The sequence below is a fragment of the Neoarius graeffei genome, chromosome 16 (assembly GCF_027579695.1).
Source record: "Neoarius graeffei isolate fNeoGra1 chromosome 16, fNeoGra1.pri, whole genome shotgun sequence".
NCBI classification, from domain to species: Eukaryota; Metazoa; Chordata; class Actinopteri; order Siluriformes; family Ariidae; genus Neoarius; species Neoarius graeffei.
In genome coordinates, this window is record NC_083584.1 from 59,321,040 (window position 1) to 59,345,729 (window position 24,690).

Consider the following 24,690-nt stretch of genomic DNA (forward strand, 5'->3'; position numbering starts at 1 on the left):
CAGAAGGTGCATTTATTAATAAGATGGTAAACAATCCAGAACGGCAGGCAAAATCATAAAACAGTGAAACAGGCGATAGGTCAAGCGAAGCACAAACAGGCTATCGTAGACTCGGCAGAATCAAAGACCAGAAACAGGAAATCAAGGATCAGGAAGCCGAACAAGGAAATAAGGCTCAGTAATGTGTCAGCAATGCAACTCAATAGTAAGTGTGTTTTCATAGTTTTTATATCGGTGTGTTGATTGTGCCTTAATCCTGTGCAGGTGCGAGCCGTTTACGATGCAAGTGTGAGAGTCCGCTTGGCGCACGTGCTGTCCGGAGTGCGCCCGAGAGTCTATCTGGTGCACGAGCCAAGGCATGCAGATGTGACACTCTTGCACAAAATTAGTACAAAAATTAATGTAGATATGAATATCTTATGCCAAATTGTTATAGCATGTTAAAAAATCCGAGTCCTCATCTCCAATTTATGAGTCCGAATGCAGTTAATGCACAAGTCCGAGTCATCAGTGCTCAAGTCCAAGTCGAGTCACGAGTCCTTAAAATTAGGGCACGAGTCGGACTCGAGTACTACAAGCCTGTTAAATTGTAATCATTGGAAAGTAGAGAGAACGACTTGCCATGTGAGACAGACTGTAGTTCGCTGGTTAGCTGAGCACTCTTCACTTCCTCATTTGGTTAGTGATGCGTAACCATAGCAATGCTGCGGAGTTAAATTCAATTTAAAAAAACAAACATGCAAAATTGAAGCTTTTACGTCCTTGCCAACGACAACGTGAGCACTAGGTAGAAAGTAGCACAGCGTAGCTACGGTATTGTAGTTAATTATAGGCAACAGACACCAGCAGTGATACTTTGGTCAGAGGGCACTGATGGAATGATGGTGCAGTGGGAAACATTTCCGCGTCAGAGCTCCAAGTCATGTCAAGTCAAGTTTATTTGTATAGCGCTTTTAACAATAAACATTGTCGCAAAGCAGCTTTACAGAATTTGAACGACTTAAAACATGAGCTAATTTTGTCCCTAATCTATCCCCAATGAGCAAGCCTGTGGCGACGGTGGCAAGGAAAAACTCCCTCAGACGACATGAGGAAGAAACCTCGAGAGGAACCAGACTCAAAAGGGAACCCATCCTCAACAGACAGCATGACTATAATATTAACAGTTTTAACATGAAGTCAGTTTCGTTGATGTTATAAACTCTTCATTGATGGAAACTTGAGTGCAAAACTGTTCATGACAACTGCAGTCCTAAAGTTAGCAAGCCAACTGTAGTCCTCAGCCATAAAAGCATTACTGTAAGAGTCCAGAGCGTCCTCCAGGTGTAACCCTCAACTGTCCTCATGGGGCCGTCCTTCACAGGAGCGATGCGATAAAACTCCGACCAGACACAGGGCACCAGGATGGATCAAGCAGGTCTGAGGAGCAGAAGAGGCCAGCATCTCAATCCCAGGACCAACATGTAACTCAGAGGGACAGACTGGGGAGGGGGAGAGAAAGATCCTGGAGAGCTCCAGGATTCCGGATTCGATCCTGAGCTCAGGTTACCCCCTGAGGAAAAACAAACAGGTTTCTTCAGGGTTCTCTGGTTTACTCACAAATAAAAAACAAACAAACTCAAATTTGAGCCTGAATGTAAATCTGACTGGAATCCTGTCCTATCCGAGGTGCTTTTTAGTGTGCATTCCCGGGATAAACTCTGGATCCACTGTGGACCTCCGCCTACACAAAAAAAGCATGTGATTACAGAAGGTGGACGAGTTACTTTTAATTTCCACTGGGATGAGTGTGAGTGTGTGTGTTGTCCTGCGATGCACTGTTGTCCTATCCAGGGTGTATTCCCGCTTCACGCCCAATGTTCCCGGAATAATGAATCAACAGATTACAAATGGTTTTACCAAACACTGTGCAGCTGTCAAAGAGTTCAGAGCAAGTGGAGAAATGCCAAAACATCGAGTGATCTTTAATCTCCTGGAACACAATATTTCTCCAGGAGAGTACAGATGCTTACAGTAATCAAAACAGGACATCCTGAGGATCTGCCACTCACTCTCTCTCTCTCTCACACACACACCTGCTTATCCTCTCCTCACATCTCTGTCTCCCTCTCCATCTCCCTCAATGTCTCCCTCTCATCAGCTGCTCTTGTTTTTGTGGCAGTCACAATCTCAGGAAATGAACGGGACGGAGCTCATCAAAGCCTGAAGCGAGAGCAAGATTCCTGGGCCGGGCTTGGAATTCCGGCCAGTGGGAATCTTTGGAATGCCGCTGGGAGAGGAAGAGAATCTCCACTGTCTCTATTGTTCACTCTCTTCCTCCAGGAGCACATGTGTGTGCGCGTCTCATCTCCGGATCAGAATGGAAAAAGATCGGATCGAGTCGGACCCACCCTGCCGCACGTCCAAAAAAAAAATCCCCTCCGAAAGGTAACGAGAGTCAGGCTTCTCATACGGAGTGACCTGGCAGGACCATGGAAAAGGAAGCGCTTCAATCGCTTTGAACAAACAATGTCCATGAAGTTAACGAAATAAACTTTACAGATCTTTTGATCTGGCCCAAGTGGAAGGTCAGAAGGTAGATATTAGATAATGGACCAAATGTGTCCACTTTATCAGGAACACTTGTAATTATCCAATTATGTCCAGAGCTTCAGTTAAATTTCATCAGAATGAAGGAAAAAAAAGTCTTGTGAATTTCCAAAACTGCTGATTTCTCACAAAAATCTCTCAAGTTTGGTGTGACAAACAACAAAACATCAGTTCTGCAGGTGGAAACGTCTTCTTAATGCGAAAGGTGAGAGGAGAACAGCCAGAAGGCTGCAGTAACTTAAAGAATTGCTCACTCTGTACATCCATGTTGAGCAGAAAAGCATCTCAAAGCTTTCAACATGGTAAACCTCGAGATATACAACAGCACGAGACCACGTCAGGTTTCACTCCTGTCAGTCTGAGAACGCAGGGGACGAATGCAGATGGTCTGAAGCTCCACTAGAGAGCAGCTGAGTGCGATTTCTCAACGTGTTGGAAAAAAAAAAGTCAAAGTCATTCTCACGTTTTTTTCTTCTTTTTTATCTTCTGCAGATATTTACTTTCCTATCTGCATAGAAAGGGGAAAGGTTACTTTACAAAAGAGCTGGCTTTGTGTCCGTGTCGGTGTCCATGTATGTATATGTGTGTGTGTGTGTGTGTGTGTGTGTGTGGTGTGTGAGTTCATTTGGCCAAGTTAGTGTGTGTCCTCACATCTTCCTGTCCTTTAACCTTCAGCAGCACAATGAGCCTGAACTCCTTTCATTCTACTTTATCTCTAACTGTCTCACACACACACACACACACACACGCACACACACACACACACACACAGCACTCAGGCGGGGATTTCACAAAGTCATGGCCTGTGTTACGTGCGTATATTAACATTATTGTTGTTTGATATGAAGTCAAGTCTCTTGATACAGAGCCAAAGAGGACAAATAAAAACATCTTAATCTCTTCATCTAACTTTGAGAGAGAGAGAGAGAGAGAGAGAGAGAGAGAGAGTTATTTTGTCAGAGACATTTTTATTTTCTTTCGCTGCTGAGGAAATGAGTCAAAAACCAAAATGTTAAATATATTTCTGGGCAAAACGGAGACATCACAAAACATATAAAATAAATAATTAATCAGTAATATCTCATCTCATCTCATTATCTCTAGCCGCTTTATCCTTCTACAGGGTCGCAGGCAAGCTGGAGCCTATCCCAGCCGACTACGGGCGAAAGGCGGGGTACACCCTGGACAAGTCGCCAGGTCATCACAGGGCTGACACATAGACACAGACAATCATTCACACTCACATTCACACCTACGGTCAATTTAGAGTCACCAGTTAACCTAACCTGCATGTCTTTGGACTGTGGGGGAAACCGGAGCACCCGGAGGAAACCCACGCGGACACGGGGAGAACATGCAAACTCCGCACAGAAAGGCCCTCGCCGGCCACGGGGCTCGAACCCGGACCTTCTTGCTGTGAGGCGACAGCGCTAACCACTACACCACCATGCCGCCCATAATCAATAATATCTCATCTCATCTCATCTCATTATCTCTAGCCGCTTTATCCTTCTACAGGGTCGCAGGCAAGCTGGAGCCTATCCCAGCTGACTTCGGGCGAAAGGCGGGGTACACCCTGGACAAGTCGCCAGGTCATCACAGGGCTGACACATAGACACAGACAACCATTCACACTCGCATTCACACCTACGGTCAATTTAGAGTCACCAGTTAACCTAACCTGCATGTCTTTGGACTGTGGGGGAAACCGGAGCACCTGGAGGAAACCCACGCGGACACGGGGAGAACATGCAAACTCCACACAGAAAGGCCCTCGCCGGCCCCGGGGCTCGAACCCAGGACCTTCTTGCTGTGAGGCGACAGCGCTAACCACTACACCACCGTGCCGCCCATAATCAGTAATATAATAAAGATAAATAACACAACAGAATAAGTCAACTGGACATTTGGTCTATGGCTCAAAAATGACACTTGGTTGAACGAAAAGCATTGGAGAAACGATGCCGCGTTTTCAATTTCATATTCATCAAAAATACTTTTTTTTTTGGAAATTAAACTAAGACATAAACATGCACAGATGCTCCACTATACAGCAATTCTTTAATTTATATCCAGCGTTTCCATCATCCAGTATATCATACCTCAAACACCAACAGAACACTTAATAGAAATCAGTATCTGTTCAGCTATCTAACTTTTATCTAACTATAAAAGGAAATAAATCATAAAATGAAGCTTGAATGACGTGTAGTGCAAACATTACTGTACGTTTTAAACGTAATGCATGAACGATACATATTTGGCATCAAAATACAGATGACAGAAAACACTTCCTGTGGATTCTATAGTAGCGAGTCTACATTTCCTGGAAACATTGTTCACTTGGCTAAATGCTAATGTTAGCTAATGTAACGTAACATTTGCATATTGTGAGGTAGTTAGCTATTTAAGTGCTTTAGTACTGACTATGACTCTAAACAAGTGTTGCCAGGCAAAACAAACCTCACCCGGCAGCACTTATTTTATACCTATATGTTGATAACGGTAATATTTCTCAATCATCAGCTGTCAGGTTAGAGTCCTATCAAAATCCATGAACTGTCAAACTCAAGGTCAAAGTCGTTCAAGGTCAAAGGTCATGATGGCAACTGAAAGCCCATATGGGACTTCTTACATGTTGATAATGGTAAGCATCTGTCTATCATTAACCATTTTAAAGTTATAGCCCTTTGAAAACCCATGACCTTCAGTTTGACCTTTCAGGGTCACTCAAGGCCAAAGATCATGGTGCCAAATGAAAGCCCATATGGCACTTCCTATAAGTTGATAATGGTAAATATCTGTCAATCATCAATCATTTTCAAGTAACAGCCCTCTGAAAATCTGTGACTTTGAGTTTGACCTTTCAAGGTCACAGATTATGGTGCCAAATGAAAGGCCATATAGGAGTTCCTATATGTTCATAATAGTAAACATATGTCTATCGGCAACCGCTTTTAAGTTATAATAGAAAATATATTATTTTGACTGAAAGGTTGACCTTTCCGGTGACCTTGACCTTCATCTTGACCCGATTACCCACAAAATTTAATCAGGTAATCTACAAACCATTGCCCACCTGCCCTGAAAATATGACGTCAATTGGTGCAACCATCTAGATACTAGATTAACAAACAAACAAACAAACAAACAAACCACACTGATTACAATACCTCAGCCCACTTACTCCATCGTGGGTGAGGTAATAAACAAACAATACATCACACATCATGTTTACTTCAGGAATGTGATCATGAGCAAACATTTAAGTTACAGTGTTACATTTTTAGCGTTTCAGCAAAGAATAAGATATTAATCAAGTCTGGCTTTTTATCTGACTGTAATGCTGTGTGTTCCTGATTTGGAAAGCATCACTTGCCATTCATGCATTTATTAATCCAGCTCGTTAAAATAAATAAATAAATAAATAAATAAATAATAACAACAAGCCTGGGATGGTATATGTGGTGATTCGCAGGATGTAGCTCATGCTACATATATTCAGTCTGACCGACATGTTTTATATTTACAGCATTGTGGTTCGTCACATCACTGTGAACTTTTACAGGACGTTGCTGTTGTTGAACTCTGAAGAAGAAAATGAAACAAAACACCGCTTGAAAGTCCGTGCAAATTACATTTTAAACTTTTCAATGAAAGTTCAGCGCCTGATGAGACTTCTGGTAAAAGTTAGCGACAGTGGTGTTTGAAAGTTTGTGAACCCTTTAGAATTTTCTATATTTCTGCATAAATAAAAATATTATACTTGGTCATTTATTTATTGAGGAGAATGATCCAATATTACATATCTGTGAGTGGCAAAAGTATGTGAACCTTTGCTTTCAGTATCTGGTGTGACCCCCTTGTGCAGCAATAACTGCAACTAAACGTTTGCGGTAACTGTTGATCAGTCCTGCACACCGGCTTGGAGGAATTTTAGCCCATTCCTCCGTACAGAACAGCTTCAACTCTGGGATGTTGGTGGGTTTCCTCACATGAACTGCTCACTTCAGGTCCTTCCACAACATTTCCATTGGATTAAGGTCAGGACTTTGACTTGGCCATTCCAAAACATTAACTTTAATCTTCTTTAACCATTCTTTGGTAGAATGACTTGTGTGCTTAGGGTCATTGTCTTGCTGCATGACCCACCTTCTCTTGAGATTCAGTTCATGGCACTGGCGGCTCGTTAATAGGGGCGATTTGGGCGACGCACTCCCAAACAGGGAGGGAGATTTTTTTTTAATCACTCCTACTACCACGGCAACAGTAATGTCATTGTCCAATCAGGCTAAGGTCACGCCTGGTGTAGCCACGCCCTTTTGGGGCAATTTCTGTCAGGTTCAGATTTGCCCCAAAATCTCCCATTGACAGTAATGGTACGTACGTTTTTTTCGAAAATCACGCTCCCAGTGCATTTTCTATTAGGTTTTATGTGCTCGCACAAGCAGCGTGCTTACGTCATACGCCTGTTGCGCCGCTCAGGTGTTGCCAGATTGGGTGGTTTTAAGTGCATTTTGGCGGGTTTTGAACATAATTTTGGGCTGGAAAACGCAACTTGCGCGGGAAATGTGTGATTATTCTATGAAGAAGATGGCGAGTGTTGAGTGCAACAATACGATAGCGTCTCTGAAAGAAGTTCCCTTTAGTCGTCGTACCAATAAGGAGAAAATGGCAATCAAACAGCTAGGACCTCCGAATTTAAACATCAAGCAAGTGTCTATGAAGGGAGAGAAGACCTACTCAAGAGGTTTTAACAAGAACTGGTACTACCGGAAAACTTGGCGAGCTGGCTGTGATGTAGTCACTGCTCTTTTTTGCTACCCTTGCATTCTCTTCCACCCTGGAAGTAGCACAGCAGACGGTACAGTGATATCTGATATTTGAATTTACTAGGCAAAAGTTTTTTTTTTTTTTTTTGTGTGTGTGTGTGTGTGTGTGTGTGTTACCAATGGCAGTTGTTTTACCAATGGCAGTTTAAAGTTTAACATTGCCATGTTTTTGTTTTGCCAATGGCAGTTTAACATTGCGATGCTTGGAATATTTCAGTAGCCTCAAGTTCTCTCTGACTTGGTATAAATTAAGCATATTTTCAGTTTTTATATATTGTACAGTATGTGTGTTCATTGGAGCCAGCAGCACCTTACCTTTTTTCCAACTTGTTAAGCCAAGTTGCACTGACTACAAAACCTTGTGTAACCTTGTGTGTATATAGCTAAATAACTAAAGCCTTTTGTGTTCATTGACATGCTTGTAATACTTTAAATTTCCTTTTAAGGCATGGCTTTCTGGAGGAATTCTTGGGAAAAAAACCTGCAGAATTTATTTAGAATTATTATTTGTTGTTAAAATGGTGCAATTCCATATAAAAAAAACACATAATTAAGCTGCACATGTTTGTTTGATGGTTATGCTTTTCTTCATCTTTTTCAAAACTTAAATAAACACTTGTTTTGGATTTATATCCTGCCACTTTAATTGCATTCTTTAGAATGAAGAAATTAGAATATGTTTATAATTAAGAATTTGTGTCTACTTATTACAGAATACTGGAAAAATATGAGAAAATAAATGAGTAATGTAATATTAATTGATTGTGATGCCAAACGTTTTGCTTTGAAGGCTTCACAATGAATCTTCCTTAGTTTTAGCCTGGCAAGCCAGACTAAATGTGAATATTTGCCACTCGTAGGCAAAAATATTTTTGGCCGCTAGGCGGGTAGGTCTAGTTTACTAGGCTACCTTAGTTTGCCACCTTTAACTTGTTCAGTGTTGTCACCTAGTGGAGAGAAGAGATATTGTCTATATTGATATCTGAATGTACCAGGCAAAAACAAGTTTGGCCAATTGATTTGCTACCTAGGTCAATTTACTTCAGTCCTGTGGACATTTATGGTCCGTGTAGACATAACGGGGGAAAATTGCCCCCCCTGAAAAAAAAATCAGGAGCCACCACTGGTTCATGGACAGATGTCCTGACATTTTCCTTTAGAATTCGCTGGTATAATTCAGAATTCATTGTTCCATCAATGATGGCAAGCTGTCCTGGCCCAGATGCAGCAAAACAGGCCCAAACCATAATACTACCACCACCATGTTTCACAGATGGGATAAGGTTCTTATGCTGGAATGCAGTGTTTTCCTTTCTCCAAACATAACGCTTCTCATTTCAACCAAAATGTTCTATTTTGGTCTCATCCGTCCACAAAACATTTTTCCAATAGCCTTCTGGCTTGTCCACATGATCTTTAGCAAACTGCAGATGAGCAGCAATGTTCTTTTTGGAGAGCAGTGGCTTTCTCCTTGCAACCCTGCCATGCACACCATTGTTGTTCAGTGTTCTCCTGATGGTGAACTCATGAACATTGACATTAGCCAATGTGAGAGAGGCCTTCAGTTGCTTAGAAGTTACCCTGGGGTCCTTTGTGACCTCACAACTATTACACGCCTTGCTCTTGGAGTGATCTTTGTTGGTCGACCACTCTTGGGGAGGGTAACAATGGTCTTGAATTTCCTCCATTTGTACACAATCTGTCTGACTGTGGATTGGTGGAGTCCAAACTCTTTAGAGATGGATTTGTAACCTTTTCCAGCCTGATGAGCATCAACAATGCTTTTTCTGAGGTCCTCAGGCATCTCCTTTGTTCGTGCCATGATGCACTTCCACAAACGTGTTGTGAAGATCAGACTTTGATAGATCCCTGTTCTTTAAATAAAACAGGGTGCCCACTCACACCTGATTGTCATCCCATTGAGTGAAAACACCTGACTCTAATTTCACCTTCAAATTAACTGCTAATCCTAGAGGTTCACATACTTTTGCCACTCGCAGATATGTAATATTGGATCATTTTCCTCAATAAATAAATGACCAAGTATAATATTTTTGTCTCATTTGTGTAACTGGGTTCTGTTTATCTACTTTTAGCACTTGTGTGAAAATCTGATGTTTCTGGTCATATTTATGCAGAAATATGGCAAATTCTAAAGGGTTCACAAACTTTCAAGCACCACTGTATCTAAGTTACAGGGACAAGACATACAATTTTTGATATGGTAAAGAGATCCATATCCCAAGTTAAATTTGAAAGGACAGTAACACAGAAGCATAATTCATGTTTGCATAACAATGCTGAACTATGTTAGCTCCAAGCCCACAACACCAAATAATAGGCTACTAGTCCTGCCATACAGGTGCAATTCACTGTGAGGATGTTACAATTACAGCTGCAAATCTCTTGGGGTATGTGTCTATTAGCTTAGCACATCTAGCCACTGGGATTTTTGCCCATTCCTCAAGGCAAAGCTCCCAACTCCTTCAAGTTAGATGGGTTGCGCTTGCATACAGCAATCTTCAAGTTATGCCACAGATTCTCAATTGGATTGAGGTCTGGGCTTTGATTAGGCCATTCCATATTCCGTATACTGTATCCTTAACTCAGGTGCAATATATGTATATAGGAATCATTGTATATAAAATGACTTCAAGTTATTGAACTTATTTAAATGTATTTAATTTTTATTTATTCTTTTTTCAGATGATTTTATCTTCTATTTTTAGACATGTTTACTTCTTCTTTGATTCAGGACCTTGGTAGCAAATTTGAATTTCCCTCCAGGGATCAATAAAGTAATTCTGATTCTAATTTGAATACTTCCCTTTAAACCACTCCAGTGTAGCTTTAGCAGTATGTTTAGGGTCATTGTCCTGCTGGAACGTGAGCCTTCGTCCCAGTCTCAAACCTCTGGCTGACTCAAACAGGTTTTCCTCCAGAGGTGCCCTGTATTTAATGCCATCTATTTTTCCTTAAGTCCTGACCAGCTTTCCTGTCCCTGCTGATGAAAAATATCCCCACAGCATGATGCTGCCACCACCATGCTTCATGGTAGTAATGGTGTTCTCAGGGTGTTGGGTTTGCTCCACACATGGCATTTCCCATGATGGCCAAAAATATCAATTTTAGTCTCATCTGACCAGAGAATCTTCTTCCATGTGTTTGGGGAGTCTGCCACATGCTGTTGGGCAAACTCCAAACATGTTTTCTTAAGCAATGGCTTTTTTCTGGCCACTCTTCCATAAAGCCCCACTCTGTGGAGTGTATGGCTTAAAGTGGTCCTATGGACAGATACTCCCATCTCTGCTGTGGATCTTTGCAGCTCCTTCAGTGTTATCTTTGGTGTCTTTGTTGCATCTCTGATTAATGCCCTCCTTGTCCGGTCTGTGAGTTTTGGTGGGCGGGGCCTTCTCTTGTCAGGTTTGTAGTGGTGCCATATTCTTTCCATTTTGCTATAATGGATTTAATGGAGCTCCGTGGGATATTCAAAGTTTGGGATATTTTTTATAACCCAACCCTGATCTATACTTCTCCACAACTTTGTCTCTGACCTGTTTGGAGGCTCCTTGGTTTTCATGTTGCTTGCTTAGTAGTGTTGCAGAGTCAGGGTCCTTCCAGAACAGGTTGATTTATACAGACATCATGTGACAGATCACGTGACACTTTGATTGCACACAGGTGGATCTTAATCAACTAATTATATGACTTATGAAGTGAATTGGTTGGACCAGCTCTTATTTAGGGGTTTCATATGAAAGGGGCTGAATACCTATGCACACTCCAGATTTCTGGGTTTTTTTTTCATCTTAATTATTGTTTGTGTCACAATAAAACAACAATTTGCACCTTTAAAGTGGTCGGCATGTTGCATAAATCAAATGGTGCTAAGCCTCCAAAATTCCATTTTAATTCCAGCTTGTAATGCGACAAAACAGGACAAACACCAAGGGGGATGAATACTTTTGCAAGACACTGTATATATCTGGCCACTTGCTAACATCTTGAACCCACTCATTAATAGCACACGGATCTGGAAGTCTGTCACCATTTGTCAAAGTCAACTCGTTGAGGTAATACTGGCGATATTTCGTTGTTGTCAATCCCTTTGCATAGCTTGACAAGCTGTTGATCTCTGCCAGACTTCCGTTACCAAAATGCACGCACATACCTACTACGTCATTGTGTACAAATTGTGAACGGGTCTATAACCTGGTTCTTTCCTGCTTTCTCAGGTCATCTGCTTGATGGTTTCTCGGCCAGCGTTAAACTTTAAACTCAGTCTCCTCCAGGTGGATGGTGGCGAGAAAAAACACAACACAACAAAACAAAAACAACAAAAAAGAAACAGTGATGTCATGAGCTTTCGTTTGTGTCATCGTTGGTGCCATGCAGTTTTACATTATCTTATCAGAAGTGAAATCAGTGACTGGATGTCTGGGAAAGAGCTGTCGCCATTTTACTACAATAGGAGATCAGGAAAGGGCACGGCTTGGGATTTAGGATTGAATAAAAAGTCAATACACAAACACGCGCGTACACAAATACACAGAGAATTAAGCAGGCCATTTCTGTTCTGTTCTTGCAAACGAACAAAGTTCAGACGCACACACCCATTAAAGCAGTATTAGGTCATGACAATGACAAACTCAAGCACTCACACACACACAGACTAACAATATACAAAAATATTTGTAGTGTTCGAGTCTGTATGTAGGTAATGACCTCAACTTTGGCACGCATCCTGAGCAGACTGGCGGCAGGACACAGTGTGTGTGTGTGTGTGTGTGTGTGTGCGTGTGTGTGTGCATGTGTGTCTTTCACAGCCTCTCTGACCTTAGGTCCCAGGGCCAGGATAGGGTTCGTTCATTGTTCTATGCTGGTACTGGTTTCCACGCCGTAAACACAACTAAACGAATGGCTCCCATGATTACTTATCTTTCTCTCACACACACACACTAGTGTAATGACTTGTAGATTATATTCATGTTGCATATTGCGATTCTTGGTCACATCAGCCCATCGTGCAGGAGAATAAAACACTTCAGGACGTGCATTTAAAGGAAAATAATCAACGAAGAGACGGTGTGATCCGGTGCACATCTTGTTTCCACCCTAAAATTGATTAGTTGGCAGTATCAGCATGCACCCAATGTGTTTTATTCCTCTTATACGGCAGCAACTTGCCAATGTTAACAATAATACAGTATACAGTGGATATAAAAAGTCTACACACCCCGTTAAAATGATCGTTTTTTTCTGATGTAAAAAAATAAGACCGTGATAAATAATTTCAAAACTTTTCCCACCTTTAATGTGGCCTATAACCTGTACAATTCAATTGAAAAACAAACAAATCTGTTCGGGGAAAAACATGAAAAATAAAAAACATACAATAAGCTGGTTGCATAAGTGTGCACACCCTTAAACTAATATTTTGTTGAAGCACCTTTTGATTTAATTACAGCATTCAGTCTTTTTGGGTCGGAGTCGATCAGCCTGCCACATCTAGACTTGGCAATATTTGCCCACTCTTCCTTGCAAAAGCGCTCCAAATCTGTCAGATTGCGAGGGCGTCTCTTGTGCACAGCCCTCTTCAGGTCACCCTACAGATTTTCACTTGGAGTTAGATCTGGGCTCTGGCTGGGCTGTTCCAAAACTTTAGTTTTCTTCTGGTGAAGCCATTCTTTTCTTGATTTCGATGTATGCTTGGGGTCATTGTTGTGCTGAAAGATAAAATTCCTCTTCATCTTCAGCTTTCTAGCAGACACCTAAAGGTTTTGGGCCAAAACTGACTGGTATTTAGAACTGTTCATAATTCCCTCCAGCTTGACTAAAGCCCCTGTTCCAGCTGAAGAAAAACAACCCCAAAACATGATGCTGCCACCACCATGCTTCACCGTGGCTATGGGGTTCTTTTGGTGATGCGCAGTGTTGTTTTTGCACCAAACATACCTTTTGGAATTGTGGCCAAAAAGTTCAACCTTGGTTTCATCAGACCAGAACACATTTTCCCACATGCTTTTGGGAGAGTTGATTGTATTTTTAGCCGGGCCTGGATGTTTTTCTTTGACCCTACCCCATAGTCCAGACATATGGAGAATACGGGAGATTGTAGTCACATGTCGTACACAACCAGTACTTGCCAGAAATTCCTGCAGCTCCTTCAGTGTTGCTGTCGGCCTCTCGGCAGCCTCCCTGACCAGTTTTCGTCTTGTCTTTTCATCAGTTTTGGAGGGACGTCCAGTTCTCGGTAATGTCACTGTTGTCCCATATTTTCTCCACTTCTTGATGACGGTCTTCACTGTGCTCCATGGTATATCTAATGCCGTGGAAATGTTTTTGTCCCCTTCTCCTGACTGATACCTTTCGACAATGAGATCCCTCTGATGCTTTGTAAGCTCTCTGTGAACCCTGGCTTTTGCTGGAGGATGCAATGGAGTTTGAACTTTATTTGGGGTTAATCAAGGTCATTTTAATTGATGGCAGGTGTGAACCCAGAAAGACTGAATGCTCGAATTAAACCAAAAGCTGCTTCAACAAAGTATTAGTTTAAGGGTGTGCACACTTACACAACCAGCTTATTGTACGATTTTTTCTTCATGTTTTTTGTTTTTCAATTGAATTGTACAGGTTACAGGTCACATTAAAGGTGGGGAAAGTTTTGAAATTATTTATGGTGGTCTTATTTTTTCGCATTAGAAAAGCCTATCATTTTAACAGGGTGTGTAGACTTTTTATATCCACTGTATTACCTCAAGAATGACACGTTGTACTTTTTATCCATTTTTAGCTACATTTCATGGTGTGGAAAGTTAATGAGAAAAGCCTCAGAAAACTCCTCTGTCCTGTTGAATTAATATCCAATATACAGTATATTATGTGTATGTATATTAAACAAACAAAACAAATTAGTTAAAAAAAGAACATTTGTTTTTAAACCAGTTTATTACTCGCTTGTTATTTATCGGTTACTATAGAAACGTTAACCTGTACCTCAACACCTTCTGGCTTGTGACCAATCAGAACGGAGAATTCCAGAGTGACAATTCAGTGAATAACGTGTTGATGGTTGATGGACGGAAGCTCAGACTGAAGTGTGACCCTGTGTGGTGTAAACCGATGAAGTCATCAGTCACACCAATCACATGACCTGACCTGTGACCAATCACAGAGCAGGAGATAAATAGATAGTTTTGAGCGTGCGATCAGGCCAGGTTTTATTAAGACACTGCAGAGACACAGAGACATAGAGAAAGAATGGTGACTCGGAGGCGTTGATGGATGAGGGGAACTGTGTCACTGTCATCCATGCCCCCGGATTCTTATCCCTCACACAAACACCTCGCTCTCCTTCCACAAGATCCAGAAGAGAATTCCCAGGCTGTAATCAGACCTCTTGACCAAACGCAGCGGCTTCTGTCTGATCAATCAAACCCTTCTGAACATGTGATCCATCATGATCACGACCCACAGTGGCGTCTCTCTTTCCCTCACACACTCTGGGAATACAGCAGGCTAACCCTGTTCTCCACGATCCTCATCTCCGCCCACTCTTCAGTTCAGACGTCAGCTTCGCTCCCAGCACATCACTTCAACAAATCGATGCTTTAATTCTAATCTCTAACACATGCTTTAATGCTATTGGTGATCACTTGGGGGGGAAGAAAAAGTGTCATCAGCTGCTTGGAGATGTTTCTTCAGTCTCCAATGTCAGTGATTTGTTCCAGTCAGAGGTGAAGCTGGAACATTTTCCCGATTAACAATGTCTTTTCAGTTTCTTGGTAACATGATAAGCGATGTATTAATTTTAAGAGAAAACACAGAAGCTGGTGAGGGAACGAATGTAACAGAAGTGATGAGATAAACTCACTTCCGCAAGATTAAAAATGGAAAAAATATAAAGATATATAAGATATGACGAGAGAGGATCAGATATTTGAATGCGAGGAAAAAAATTGAATTCAATCCTGTGGCAGATGGAAAATATTGGAATTTGACTGCGGAAAGATGAATATTACTATTTTTTAAGACCTGGACATGTTTACATGGAAAGAGATGTGTCTGTATTTTTGTTAAAATTTATTTGCATGGTATTTATTCTATTTGTCAAGTAAGTGAAAGAGATTTTAACTGAAAAAGGTGTTGGTTTTTTTTTTAAACATACGTTGTGTCTTTAGCTATTTATTACTAAAAGCAAAATGCTTCCAAAACATTTTTAAAACTTATCTTAGATTCACCTCCCCAACACCCCCCACAAGTGGATATTCGCTTGCTCGGCTCCGCCCACCAGCCAGCTCTCTCCTATCCTACAACATCTCCCAATCCATGACAGAGATGAAGAACACGTGCTTCATCTGAGACCCCTGAAGGAAACCACCAGCTACACCTTTTGCAGCTGCTACATCATGGAGCACCGTAACCCACTGGAACCAAAGCGCAGTCTGGCCTCTTCCACATACCTGAGCTCACAGATACAGTGGTGCTTGAAAGTTTGTGAACCCTTTAGAATTTTCTATATTTCTGTACAAATGTGACCTAAAACATCATCAGATTTTCACACAAGTCCTAAAAGTAGATAAAGAGAACCCAGTTAAACAAATGAGGCAAAAATATTATCCTTGGTCATTTATTTATTGAGGAAAATCATCCAATATTATATATCTGTGAGTGGCAAAAGTATATGAACCTTTGCTTTCAGTATCTGGTGTGACCCCCTTGTGCAGCAATAACTGCAACTAAATGTCTGCGATCAGTCCTGCACACCGGCTTGGAGGGATTTTAGCCCATTCCTCCGTACAGAACAGCTTCAACTCTGGGATGTTGGTGGGTTTCCTCACATGAACTGCTCGCTTCAGGTCCTTCCACAACATTTCCATTGGATTAAGGTCAGGACTTCGACTTGGCCATTGCAAAACATTCACTTTATTCTTCTTTAACCATTCTTTGGTAGAACGACTTGTGTGCTTAGGATTGTTGTCTTGCTGCATGACCCACCTTCTCTTGAGATTCAGTTCATGGACAGATGTCCTGACATTTTCCTTTAGAATTCGCTGGTATAATTCAGAATTCATTGTTCCATCAATGATGGCAAGCCGTTCTGGCCCAGATGCAACAAAACAGGCTCAAACCATGATACTACCACCACCATGTTTCACAGATGGGATAAGGTTCTTATGCTGGAATGCAGTGTTTTCCTTTCTCCAAACATAACGCTTCTCATTTCAACCAAAATGTTCTATTTTGGTCTCATCCGTCCACAAAACATTTTTCCAATAGCCTTCTGGCTTGTCCACGTGATCTTTAGCAAACTGCAGACAAGCAGTAATGTTCTTTTTGGAGAGCAGTGGCTTTCTCCTTGCAACCCTGCCATGCACACCATTGTTGTTCAGTGTTCTCCTGATGGTGGACTCATGAACATTAACATTAGCCAATGTGAGAGAGGCCTTCAGTTGCTTAGAAGTTACCTTGGGGTCCTTTGTGACCTCGCCGACTGTTACACGCCTTGCTCTTGGAGTGATCTTTGTTGGTCGACCACTCCTGGGGAGGGTAACAATGGTCTTGAATTTCCTCCATTTGTACACAATCTATCTGACTGTGGACTGGTGGAGTCCAAACTCTTTAGAGATGGTTTTGTAACCTTTTCCAGCCTGATGAGCATCAACAACGCTTTTTCTGAGGTCCATGTGGCTACTGCTTTTAAATAAATTAGTTTTCTGATCCCATGTCTATATAATAAATACAGCATATATATGTACTCTATGAGGCAGTAGCCACAAAAATGAAGTGTAATCCAAAAATGAACAATTTAAAAATCACAGAAGTAAAATATACCAAGTGTCTGTACTTTTATATTATTCTACTCTTACCTCTTACAGTTTTCAAAACTGAAACCACTGAACCGAGGCTGACATACACACACTGTCGCCATGACCCAAACTCTTATTTCCTGGAAATGGCCCGGCGCTAGAGCTCAGTGGTCTCGATACTCTTTTCGACAACTTCCTGTTACAACTTGGAAGTGCGTTGCATCTCCATCACACATGGGACCACTGGCTGAAGAAGGCAAGGAAAGGGGGGACGACCTGGAGTACATTTTAAAATCAGAATGCACTTTCCCTCGGTAAAAAGCATAAACATGTCTGAAAGCGATTTCTTTCGTCTAGTCCATTTATTTTGAATGGTGAACCGAATTGTATACGGTCACGGCCATTTTAATAGGAACACATGTATGCGTATGCGGTGTGCTATTGTTACACTCATTCTTACAACACAATGACACAGTGGCTCTGCCTTTATATGAGGCAGTAGCCACAAAAATATGACAAACTGGTAAATTGCTGTGGTCAGACGGCTAACACATCACCTGACTCTATAGATACAAGAAAATACACTGTACCTCATGCTGCGTCAGTTGAAAACTCCAACTCAGGAAAAACAAAAACAAAGGAAATTCGTCTCAATGTTGAATTCCTACCCCACACTGGAGTCTCCTCAAACCTGAGGTCAGTAAGTGACGTCACATCAACATGGCTACCCACAGCATGACCAGCCAACAAGGCAGCACATATTAGTGTTAAACGAGTTATCACTCACTTCCACAACATAATTACTTTATATATGTACAGTATATATTTATATGATATAATTTTTAAATAGGGGGCGGCATGGTGGTGTAGTGGTTAGCACTGTCGCCTCACAGCAAGAAGGTCCAGGTTCGAGCCCTGTGGCCAGCGAGGGCCTTTCTGTGTGGAGTTTGCATGTTCTCCCCGTGTCCGCGTGGGTTTCCTCCGGGTGCTCTGGTTTCCCCCACAGTCCAAAGACATGCAGGTTAGGTTAACTGGTGACTCTAAATTGACCGTAGGTGTGAATGTGAGTGTGAATGGTTGTCTGTGTCTATGTGTCAGCCCTGTGATGACCTGGCGACTTGTCCAGGGTGTACCCCGCCTTTCCCCCGTAGTCGGCTGGGATAGGCTCCAGCTTGCCTGCGACCCTGTAGAACAGGATAAAGTGGCTAGAGATAATGAGATGAGATGAGATTGGACAAATAACGCAAGTGCTGTCAATAATTATAATTAAAGTTTTATATGCACACCTGCCTGTATGATACAATTTCGAAAATAATTGCATCACATTTTTAACAACGTTCTCCAACGTTTTAATTTGTGAGGATAAATTTCTTTTTTCTGTTTTTTTTAAGTTGAATTGTTGTTCTTTTCATGAAAATGCACACGTCCCTACCTCCTCATTCATTCAGCACTGTTATTCAGTTTTTTATTTATTTATGCACTGACTGAAAAGTCAGACTGCTGGAATCTGATTAAAAAACCCAGAGTCTGAACTCAGAGCCCTGCAAAGTGCACAGGCACAGTGGCGCACTTCACATTTACCCCTTATTATTATTATTATTATTATTATTATTATTATTATTATCACCCTTTGACTGCAATACGAGCCACGTGAAAGTCATGTTCAAGTTAAACGAAAGACGTGAAAGCGACGGAAGGATTAAGGCACGCGCGCAAGAGACGATGGGGCATTGAACATGTGCAGCTTTTCAAACTTCATGAGCATCAGCTTCTAGATTGCACAAAGAGACCCACAAAACAGGTCTCCAGTCAGGCAGGGACAGGCTTTAAAACAGCTGCATCTGGTTTTCACAAACAAACAAGCAATGAAATAGCTACATCCAGTCAGTCATTCAGTCATATTGTGCAGCGAGTTTGCATGACAATCGAATTATTTTGAAATAATGATGAGAACAAACCAACAGCCAAAATCTATAGAAGCAACAACAAACAACAACACACCCTATGAAGCTAAGCGCGCGCGCTGCAGTGAAAGTGTGGGGTCTCCAGCAGTCAGAAGCCCTGGGTGATGTTAAATGTGGGCGTGATGGAGAATGTTCATGAGGCCCACAGTGTTGGGAATTTTCTTCAGCTCGACAGGAAGTGCCTGAAATGTGCTTCTCCCCAAAAGGGATCCGAAGTGCAAATGATTATAAAAGCACGTCAGGGTTTGAAATGAGATGCAGCTACAGGTGACCAAGAAGCGCGCGCCCGCGTAGGCCTCGGATTATTCCTTGAACGCAGGCTGCTTCACGCTGCTTCACCGAGCGCACGCGGGCCTCCGTTTCATGAGGAGTGTGGGAATTGAAATCGAGCGCACGCGCGAGCTGGCTCGGGGCCCCAGAACATTACATTCTCTCCCCTCCTCTCCTCCTCTCCATGCACTCTCTCATCGTCAGAAAGCATTTCTCTTTCATCTCAGGAAATAATTATCTTCTCTTCTCCCACCATCCATCCATCCATCCATCCATCCCTCTTTCCCACTATTCACAGATTGTGCGCCTGATTGGCAACAGGGCGGAACGTCTCTCTCTCTCTCTCTCTCTCTCTCAGAGTGGGCTCTGAAAAACACCCTGCTGGAGTGAGATGGCAGCACTTCACTTCAGTGTGTGGGAGTGAGTGGAGGAGTGTGTTCACTAAAGCGCACGGTACTGAATGTCTCTGTAGAAGCAGAAGAAGGAACCCAGCAGGCCGAAGTGACCGCAAACAAATCACCCTCCCCAGCGCGCGCCTCTGCACAACAGCCCATAATTCACTGCGGTTATTTGCCCCGCGTGTTAAATAATTTAGTTGAGGTGAAATGAGCCGTTGGCTTTCTGGCCTGTGATGGAGTGATATCAGTCAGTGCTGCATCTCCTGCACTTTCTCTTCATCCTTTCTTTACACTTCATGTAAAATAAAATAAAATAAAATAAAATAAAAACACCCAGGGCGGGTCGTGCTGTTCTGGGAAACGAATCAACAACCAAATGATGTGATGTGATGTGATTTACTGAAATGTTTTATTCCTCTCATAATACAGCAGCCACATTTTAATTATGATAAACAATGGCGTTTACTTTTTATCCTTTTATAGTTACATTTAATACCTGAATGACAAGTTCATCCCTTCTATCGTTCCATTTCCGGTCAAGCAGCAAGAAACAGAGAAACGCTGACACTGAAGACTCCGCCCATAAATGAGAAATAAACGCCCCGGGATAGAAAGAAAACTTCCCCACATCACACATCTTTTTTTAGACGTTACTATAGAAACAATAACTTCTCAGATAAGCGACTTAATATAAACACACACACACACACACCTGTGATTTAAATTACATCTGGAATCACTGTTAAAGCTGCTGACCGATCAGATTTAAGAATTGGACAGCACTGTGACGTCATGGACGCTGCTGATTGGCTGTCGCACACGAAGTTTTGGAATATTTCAGAAATTTCGTTTGTGTGTGTGTGTGTGTGTGTGTGTTTTAATCATGAAACAACGTGGGGTTTTTTTTTCATGTTTGTTCATGGCCACGGCTGTTTGTATGACGTCACACGAATTCTGACCGGTTCGACCTGCACTTATCCGAGTGTTGATCAGTTTTATTGTTCCGACTTAGCAGGTGTTCTCAAGTGCCAGAATTCACACGACCAAGTAGTGATGAATTGTTTTAATAAATATTTATTATTATGAGATTATTATTATTATTATGAGATGAGATGATGATTATTATTATTATTATTATTATTATTGGACTTATATATTTTTATTCACATTTGCATGTGGTGCCTTTCTACAGCACTAAAGAAACTTTGCGGTGGTAACCTTTTAAAGGTGTGTGTGTGTGTGTGTGTGTGTGTGCACCACACAATGGTAGTTTAGAGGCAGTTTATTGAGCGGATAAAGCTTGTGCGACCCCAGCAGTCTCTCTGCAGCCAGCGGTGTTGTTCACCAGGAGAGGAAGCTATAACTCAAAACAACTCAATGATCTTCAACTTTTTCTCCTTCCTCCTCCTCCTCAGACCCTAAGTGAACTATCAGCCATTGCATTTACACTCAAAAACAAAAGGAGATTCTTTTCGGGGTTCTTTCTTTCTTTCTTTCTTTCTTTCTTTCTTTCTTTCTTTTGTGTGTGTGTGTGTGTGTGTGTGTGTGCCTCCAGAAAAGAAGATAAAAACTTCTTGCAAAGGTTTTAGAGTCCCTACTGTACATCCTCACAGTAATTTTCATCAAGTAGCCTGTATTTATAGTCAATTACTGTATAGAACAAACGCATAAAAATGTATATGCTTTGCTCATTTTAATTAAATATATATGTTTAAAAAAAACTTGAAAGAAAGATTCACTCACACATCGCTTAGAACAGCTGGAGTGTTCAACAGCCTTTAGAGACTTTACAGGGAATTTAAAGAATGCATCAGGACAGAACATCAGGACCTGGAATCATTTTTGCATTTATTAGTGGAGCAAGAAGAAGAAGAAGAAACAGTAACCGTGCCAAAAAAAAAAAAAAGAACAGAAAGATGAGATGAAAATGTTTGTCAGCTCAGTGCCGGGTCCCGGGGTGATTTATTCCACACGAGCTCTGCCTCATGTTCAGGTTGGAGGTGTGGAACAGAGCAACCGGTGCCACAGGGCACAAGGATACGCACACAAATTACGTTACGCACGCAACGCACGCACACACACACACTCCTCCAGGCACTCCAGTGTTTATTTGATCGCTTTGCTGCAAGAGAAGGAAAGTGAACAGAAGAAGCACTAGTGAGCAGAAATGACCCGGGGTGTTTGATGGTGTCCTCGTGTGGAAGTGTGAAGGGGAACTCCCTGAGGGTTGCGTGCGTGTGTGTTACACAGAAGCTGTGACTTTTTTTCCTTTCATTTTGCTGTAAATTGAGCAATAACTGAAGCTACCGGGAGGTGATACTCTCTCTCTCTCTCTCTCTCTCTCACACACACACACACACACACACACACACACTTTCACAAACAGTCCCGAAGTTTCTTGCGCACAGCGCGCGCGCAACTCGTGCAGTGTGCGCTTTAACGCGCAGCAGCAGCGCGTGAGTGCACGCGACAAACCCGTCATCACGTCTTCCTCCGTTTCCCGAATGTCACCCGTTCACATGCACACCACAGCAGCGCTGCTCAACTTTTTCTTCTTGTTCAGAAATGTTGTAAGAGTCACTGCACCTACCGGTGGTCAGTTTCCTCGCCCTGCTCTTGGACCTCATGCTGCTCTGGATGTCTTGACGGTGTCGGTCTCGTTCGAGTCTCTCTGCACTTCTCGTCTTTCTTCTCTTCTGTCCTTTAAAAAAAAACTTCTTCTTCTACTACTACTTCTTGTCTTGATTCTCAATCCAAACGCGCTATCTCTCCAGCATTGTCAGTTTGGACACCTTTGCACATGCGCACAGTCGTGCGCTGCCAGCAGAGTCCTCAGGAAAAAATTAGAGAGAGAGAGAGAGGGAGAGAGAGAAGTTTGGAGCGATTTATCACCCGTTATTACGGATCCTGTCAGAGGGCGAAAGCGCTGAGATCCCACCCGTGTCAGATGTTTGGAGATCAGTGAGACGGAGACGGAGCTGCGCGCGACCCCGCGGCTCCACGCGCAACCGGACACATTAATTATAATGAAGTGGTCTCGAGCGTCTGCGTCCGAGCGACTTTTTGTGTGTGTGTGTGTGTGTGTGTGTGTGTGTGTGTGAGAGGGAGAGAAACCGAGGCGCATTAATCACTGCTGGGTGAAATCACTAATGTAAAACATCTCCATTAATTTTTTTTGTGCATTTTAATTGAGATTTGGCCATCATTATAGGAAGGAGGAAAAAGTTTATTTCTCTCACACACACACACACACACACACACACACACACACACACAGCTCTTTGGCTGGCGCGTGGGCAAACAGAACCGCTGTGGTGATGATTATAAATGTGTGAAGTTGGTTTGCACTCTGTGAATAATTAAATGCCCCCTTATACCCGGCTACACCAGACTCCAGTCCATCTCTGTTATTCTTCCTGGAAGCAAAAAGCAAAACAAAAAGCATTTTACAGTTTTTTTTTTAAAATCTAAACCCGAGACAATTTGATTGATTTATCCTTCCTTGTTGTTTTTAAAAAAATGCATCTTGAATATTAAAGCAGAAAGTGAATGTTAGTAATAATGATTATTATAAACGAAACTGCAGCAATATTGTTTATTTCTTTGTCTAAAAGTCGCATTGTTTTTGAATAAGATTCCTTGCGCTGTTTATTAGTTCAATGCCCACAGCTCGTGTTTGTGCTTTTTTGTGGGTCATTAAGTTAATTGCTCGTTAATTAGAGCCAAGTGACATCATGCTGACCTTGTCCATGAACCTTTTAAAAGGTCGAGTTCCCTCCAGCGCACTGTATTGATCTCGAAGTATTTGTTAAAAAAAAAAAAAAAAAAAGAGTCTCTGGAGCTGACATCATTATGCTGAGGAGGAACCGGACAGCGGGGATTTTCTGCTGCTCACCTCCGACAAATAATCAGTGACCTCTGTCAGTGACCAACTGTACATTTACAGCACGGGGGGGAGTTTGGGAGTTGGACAATATTTTTTCAAGCCGATCTGCAACTGAAATTATTATTATTATTATTATTATTATTATTATTATGGAAAGGCGAAATTTTTTGTTTTGATTTTTAGTTTCATTTCATTTTGAAAATATATAAAAAATATTATTTAAAAAAATGTAGACGAAAAATATGAAATAAAACACATTAGAAATAGAGATTTAGTGCGTCAAATAACGGACTTAAACAACCTTTGGCTAAATAAATAAATAAATAAATAAATAGGAAAAACAGTGGGCAGATGGAGGGATGGAGAAGGAGGGATGGAGAAGGAGGGTGCAGAAGGCAGCAGCTCCCATAAACCGAAATGGAAACACTTTTCGTTCATTCAGCGCAATAACTCACCCCTTCCTTCTGCTTTTTTCACTCCATACTTTGTTACTAAACCCCGACTGCAGCTCGGAGCTCACAGAGAGAGAGAGAGAGAGAGAGACTTTAGGACTGGTGTAATGATCTCTGCTCTGCTCCACTATAATTAATGCATATTAATTGGGTTCTCGACCTTTTTATTTTTATTATTTCCCCCCACCAGCTCTGTTAAATTATCTGATTGTTCCAAGTCAAACCTCTTTAATCTCTTAATTCTATTAAATATGATTTTTCCCCCCAAAAGAGATCACTCCCACTCTTTCTCTGCGAGCGATCCAGCAGGGACCGGGACGGTCAGGAAGGGGTTAAAGTAAACCCGGGCTGTGTGGTGTCGGGGCCCTCGCGCCGGGGCGAAAAGTGAAAAGGGAGCCGCGGGCACCGGGAAATTACTGCGCGCCCGCGTGACCTATGCGCGAGGTAATCAATCAAGTGATCAACAGGGATATTTATCAATGCTACCTCC

General features: G+C 41.9%; 1 protein-coding gene across 8 annotated transcripts in view; it reads right to left on the reverse strand.

Annotated features, from left to right (window-relative positions):
* Nucleotides 1–22,886, reverse strand: part of mecom (MDS1 and EVI1 complex locus) — a 281,521-nt gene extending 258,635 nt beyond the window's left edge. For 5 of the 8 annotated variants that reach the window (XM_060943284.1, XM_060943282.1, XM_060943281.1 and 2 more), the window contains exon 1: nucleotides 22,453–22,885. In XM_060943284.1, the coding sequence (XP_060799267.1) occupies nucleotides 22,453–22,489 (37 nt within the window). In that variant the 5' untranslated portion in view covers nucleotides 22,490–22,885. Of the gene's footprint in view, nucleotides 1–22,452 lie in introns of all 8 variants that reach the window. The other 3 variants (XM_060943283.1, XM_060943279.1, XM_060943277.1) reach the window with 1 other exon arrangement.
* Between the last annotated feature and the right edge of the window lie 1,804 nt (nucleotides 22,887–24,690).